Source organism: Brachyistius frenatus, unplaced genomic scaffold, assembly GCF_029030835.1.
Source record: "Brachyistius frenatus isolate BFR_SWC_R1_liver_20210118 unplaced genomic scaffold, ASM2903083v1 Contig_8, whole genome shotgun sequence".
Lineage (NCBI taxonomy): Eukaryota > Metazoa > Chordata > Actinopteri > Embiotocidae > Brachyistius > Brachyistius frenatus.
Window position 1 is genome coordinate 5,921,446 of NW_027210607.1, and position 4,752 is coordinate 5,926,197.

Genomic DNA, 4,752 nt, shown 5'->3' on the forward strand with positions numbered 1-4,752 from the left:
CCCACCAATCTCAGGGAAAAAAAACTTTTCCACTCACAACAGTCATTTCCTCACCGTGTCCTAAAGCCCAAAAACACTTCCTAGTGTTGTTCGCCTAACAAGGAGAGAGATTTGAGAGAAAGCAGTGATGGGAAACGGCCTGGTAATACAGTAGTTTACAGTCAGAGTAGCACTAAAGCCTTGACCATGTTCTGAAGGAAATGTTGTGTAGCTCTGCTAAGTGTGCTCATTCAACTGCTGGCAGCTTTACACCAAGAACCGTCATAAAAAATCATTTAAAAAAAAATCATAAGGAAACTGCTCTGTAATTATACTGTACGTGCTAAACAGATCAGCAGCACAAGTGCCTTGTTTTGTTTATGGGGAGCTTCTGAAGAAAAAAAAAAAAAGCTTCATACCACAGTGCATGATCATGGCCTCAAGGCAGGGAGCCAAAATGGCCTGATATTCAGTCCATGGGTGAGGCGGATGAGGGTACGTGACTAAACATCTTGCTTCCTCTTTCCAACGTCACATGGACTTGCACAAACATATCCTGCTTTGTGTCTGCAGGTTTCAGACGCATTGCCTCACCCACAGCCCAAGGCTAAGCTGCAGTGAGTTGGAATGAGCCCAGATGAGAGGGAGGAATCTGAACTACTGGGACACTCCTCCAGTAGTTCAAACCTACACTTTTACTTCAGGGGATTTTGGCTGGGTTTCTGGTATATGACCTGTTACTAGTAACATGCTTTTTTTTTTTCTTCTTCTTCTTTTTTTTTTTTCCCTCCCCCTTCGTGTACAACACAACAGTCATCAATCTCATAAAACCTGTCAGACTGAGCTGTTTGATTGTTACCTTGGATAGCTGATTCACTCCAGTGTCATTTCACTTAGTGGTGGCAGTTTTGGACCGCTCAGTTGCACGAGAAGAAAATGTGGGCTGAGCTACAGTACATTAGGCTCTAACCCCAATCCATTCAAGTTTACAACAGGCTGGAAATCCCCACCTCATGACAGAGCTTCCTGGTTACTGGCTAATGGAGGCGCCTTTTCTTTCTTTTTTTTTTTTTTTAATTTTTTTTTTTTAAGGTTCTTTGTGTGTTAACAAGCCAGGAAAATATTCTCTAACCATGACAAAATGCCTAAATTCAAGTGATCTGACATAAAAATGAGCACATAGAGTAAAAAAAAATTTAAAAAAATAAATCCCTCTCATAATCCTAAAATAGGACCTACACATTTTGCCCCTGTGCTGCAACAAGAAAACAAAACAAAATGATGTTGCTGCACATTTTATTTTATTCTATAAATCTATTTCTTAGAATTGCCATTGGATTGCAGTAGTTGTTTTTCTTCGGGTCGACCCACCTCATTCATTGCACAGCAGTAGTAGTAGCAGATCGTTGCGTCGCGGCGCTGTGCATTGAGAAAAACAAGCTGCAGAAGGGAGCGTTTTTCATCCTCCACCGGATAATGCTCGGAATTTAGGACAACCGGAGGAGCTTGAAAGTCTCTTTTTATTGCCCCCCCCCCCTCCACCCTCCACCCTCCACCACTGGAGGTCTACGGCTAACCTACAGCCACATTTTTTTTTTAAATTTTAAAAATATCAAAATCTATTCTCGTCGCACCCAGGCGGACTCGCAGTCGTATTATTATTATTATTTTATTTTTTTATGATGATAAAGCGGGTTATTCCCTTCGCTCGGACGCGGCGGCGAGGCTGGACTGGGTGCAGTGTTTTTTTTGGCAAGTGATTAAATTAAAATTAAAAAAAAAACAACCCCCCCAAAAAAAAAAAAAAAAAACCGGTGAGTGACAGAGGCTGCAGTAAAGTGGGGGAGAGGGGGGGGAGGAGGAGGAGGAGGTGGTGGTGGTGGTGGTGGTGGGGGGTCTGTCGAAGAAATCAAGTCAATAGAAACTGAAGTGGAAGCAGGCGTTTAGAGCTCCGTGGTGACGTCACTGCTCCACATTGAGCCAGTAGTAGAGAGTCAGTGGAGATAGATAGAGGAGCGCCGTAGTAAAGTACACACCGACATGAACTTCTCCCTCTAAAACTTCAACCTTGTTGCTCTAAAAGTCGGGAGAGGACGAGTTTCCAGCTTTTTTTTTTCGACGAACGGAACTTGCTCTTTATTCGCTTTTGAACGGAGCTCGGAGGAAAAGCGGGAGAAGAAGACGCATTTTGGGTTTTCTTTTCGGGGGGTCGACGACGAGCGCTATGTCGTCCGCGGCGGTAGCTGCTTCTTCCAGGAGGCAGTCGTGTTATTTATGCGACTTGCCCCGCATGCCCTGGGCCATGATCTGGGATTTTACCGAGCCCGTCTGCAGGGGATGTGTCAACTACGAAGGAGCAGACCGCATTGAGTTTGTCATCGAGACGGCCCGGCAGCTCAAGAGGGCTCACGGGTTTCAGGAGGGCAGGTCTCCCGGGCCGGGGAAGTCGCAGCTCTCCGGTAAGGAGATCCAGGCGATCAACCACGCTGCGCCGGGAGACCCCGGCTCCCGGCCGCCGCAGCCTCTGGACCGCTACCCGCTCTCCTCCGACCGCCCGCCCCGGCTGGGTCCAGAGTACCAGCCCGGCCGGCAGGCGAACGGCATTCCGGTCCCTAATGGATTTCCTAAACCCGACGAGCCGCCTGAGTTGAACCGCCAGAGCCCCAACCCGCGCAGGAATAGCACGGTGCCCCCGAATCTAGTGCCTTTGGTTAACGGGAACATGCCCTCGGTGCACGCCGTCAACGGCAGACCGGGCCAGATGGGGCTTCCCTCCGCGCTGGCGGCCGGTAGTCCCGCCGACCTGGGCAAGAGACCCGCCTCGGTCTCCAGCACCGAGCACGACAGAGAGGTGAAGGAGAAACACAGACCGGACAGCCTCACGCCGGACATCTCGGAGAGCCACAAAAACAGGGCAGACCCGGAGTGGATGGGAAAGGGCAAAACGGTGAGGGACCTGATGGCTCTGCACACTTTCGACAACAGGTTCAAGAAGGACCATGCGGCCATGCAACAAAGGGTTATGGGCTACGAGGCCAGCGCCACGGCTTCAAAGTCAGGTAAGCACCAGGCAGCGTTTAAAACCGAGCATATTATGTCTATATTGTGCATTTTTCATTTTTCTACTTCCTTTCACCAACACATTCGAGCTTAGGAAGGAACGGGTTAATGACCAAGAGATAAATAAAGCACAATGTTTAAAAATATAAAGTTGTGTAAATGCATATTTTGCGCGTTTCTCGTGTTTGTTATTGTTTTGTAGCCTGTGGTGCAGCAGGGAGCAGGGGGGGAAAAAAAAAAAAGAAAAAATGCACGTTTCCCTTCCAGTGTAATTGTTGAGCCTCGTATGAGCTGTGAAACTCAACTCTTCTGTTTAACCCTTTCCCACCTCCAGACAGAGGAAAACATCCCCGCAGCATGAAGAGAAAAGCGTCACCTGAACCAGAGGGAGAGGGGACAGCAGCCAAGCTCAATGGAGAAGGACAGCAGTGGTTACCACCGCCTACTGACGGACTGAAAATGCCTCCAGTTCCCCCGCCAAGCTTCGCCTCTCCCCCCTCCACAATATCCCCCCACTCCCGCACCACCCCACCTGAGGCGGCCCAGAACGGCCAGTCCCCCATGGCGGCGCTCATCATGGCGGCAGACAATGCAGGTGGGAACAGCTCCCCCAAGGACGCCAACCAGGTCCACTCCACCACCCGGAGGAACAGCAGCAGCCCCCTGTCGCCGTCCTCCATGAATCAGAGGCGGCTGGCGCAGAGAGAGGCGTCTGGTGCAGGCACCCCCCACGTGCCAGGCATGGACCAAGTGCACCCCCAGAGCATTCCGGACTCCTCAGTACCCGGCAGCATACCCCTGTGCTGCACGCTGTGCCACGAGCGTTTGGAGGACACGCACTTTGTTCAGTGCCCGTCCGTGCCCTCTCACAAGTTCTGCTTCCCGTGCTCGAGGGAAAGCATAAAGCAGCAAGGTGCCACGGGTGAAGTGTACTGTCCGAGCGGAGAGAAATGTCCCCTGGTTGGCTCGAACGTACCGTGGGCTTTCATGCAAGGAGAAATCGCCACCATCCTTGCAGGAGATGTCAAAGTAAAAAAGGAGAGGGACCCTTGATTTTGTTTGAACACTTCTTTGGGGAGGGGAAGCAAAAATATGAGTATAAATATATAAATATCACATACATACCATTCAAACAAACTAACGGACTTGTACATATTGGACCCAAGGGAAGAGTATACTTCGTAAACATGGTTGTATAATTTTTGATTTTTGAATACATTGTGTTTCTATATTTTTGAAGATAAAGGTATGTACTCATTATAATGAACTACGTTCCTCTTTGTTGATGTTTAACAAAATTCTTGATGTACTTCTAGGTCTGGTGGCAGTTCCTGTTTAACGTAGAATGTGACTAATGCTACTCTACGAGCACTTGGCAAAACTAAAATGCTTTTAGCTGTACTTGTATGCACTTGTTTAAAAATTGCCAAATACAATTTCTGATCTTGTATGAACTGATTGTCTGAGCTTGCTTCATTTGAGTGAATAAGCTGCACAGGGCTGTGGACAGATGCAGGGCTCTGATACGCAGGCTTGTTGTGACGGCTCAGGAGACTTGATTTACGCTGCACAACACAAGTAGGCTACTGTTTCAAGCTTCAGGACGACGGCAGCGTCTCTGCACACATGCCTTTTCGTGATTCACGGAAAAGACTTGAGGGGCTGAGGGGAGGGGTAAAAAACAACAACAACAACAAAAAAACAACAAGACAT

At 48.6% G+C, this 4,752-nt stretch overlaps 1 protein-coding gene across 1 annotated transcript; it reads left to right on the forward strand.

The window, feature by feature from the left end:
- The first annotated feature begins 1,882 nt into the window (after nt 1-1,882).
- Nucleotides 1,883-4,493, forward strand: irf2bp2a (interferon regulatory factor 2 binding protein 2a). Its single transcript, XM_069690092.1, has 2 exons — nt 1,883-3,038; nt 3,374-4,493. The coding sequence occupies exons 1-2, from the start codon at nt 2,204-2,206 to the stop codon at nt 4,090-4,092; spliced, it is 1,554 nt and encodes a 517-aa protein (XP_069546193.1). The 5' UTR covers nt 1,883-2,203; the 3' UTR covers nt 4,093-4,493.
- Nucleotides 4,494-4,752: the final 259 nt, after the last annotated feature.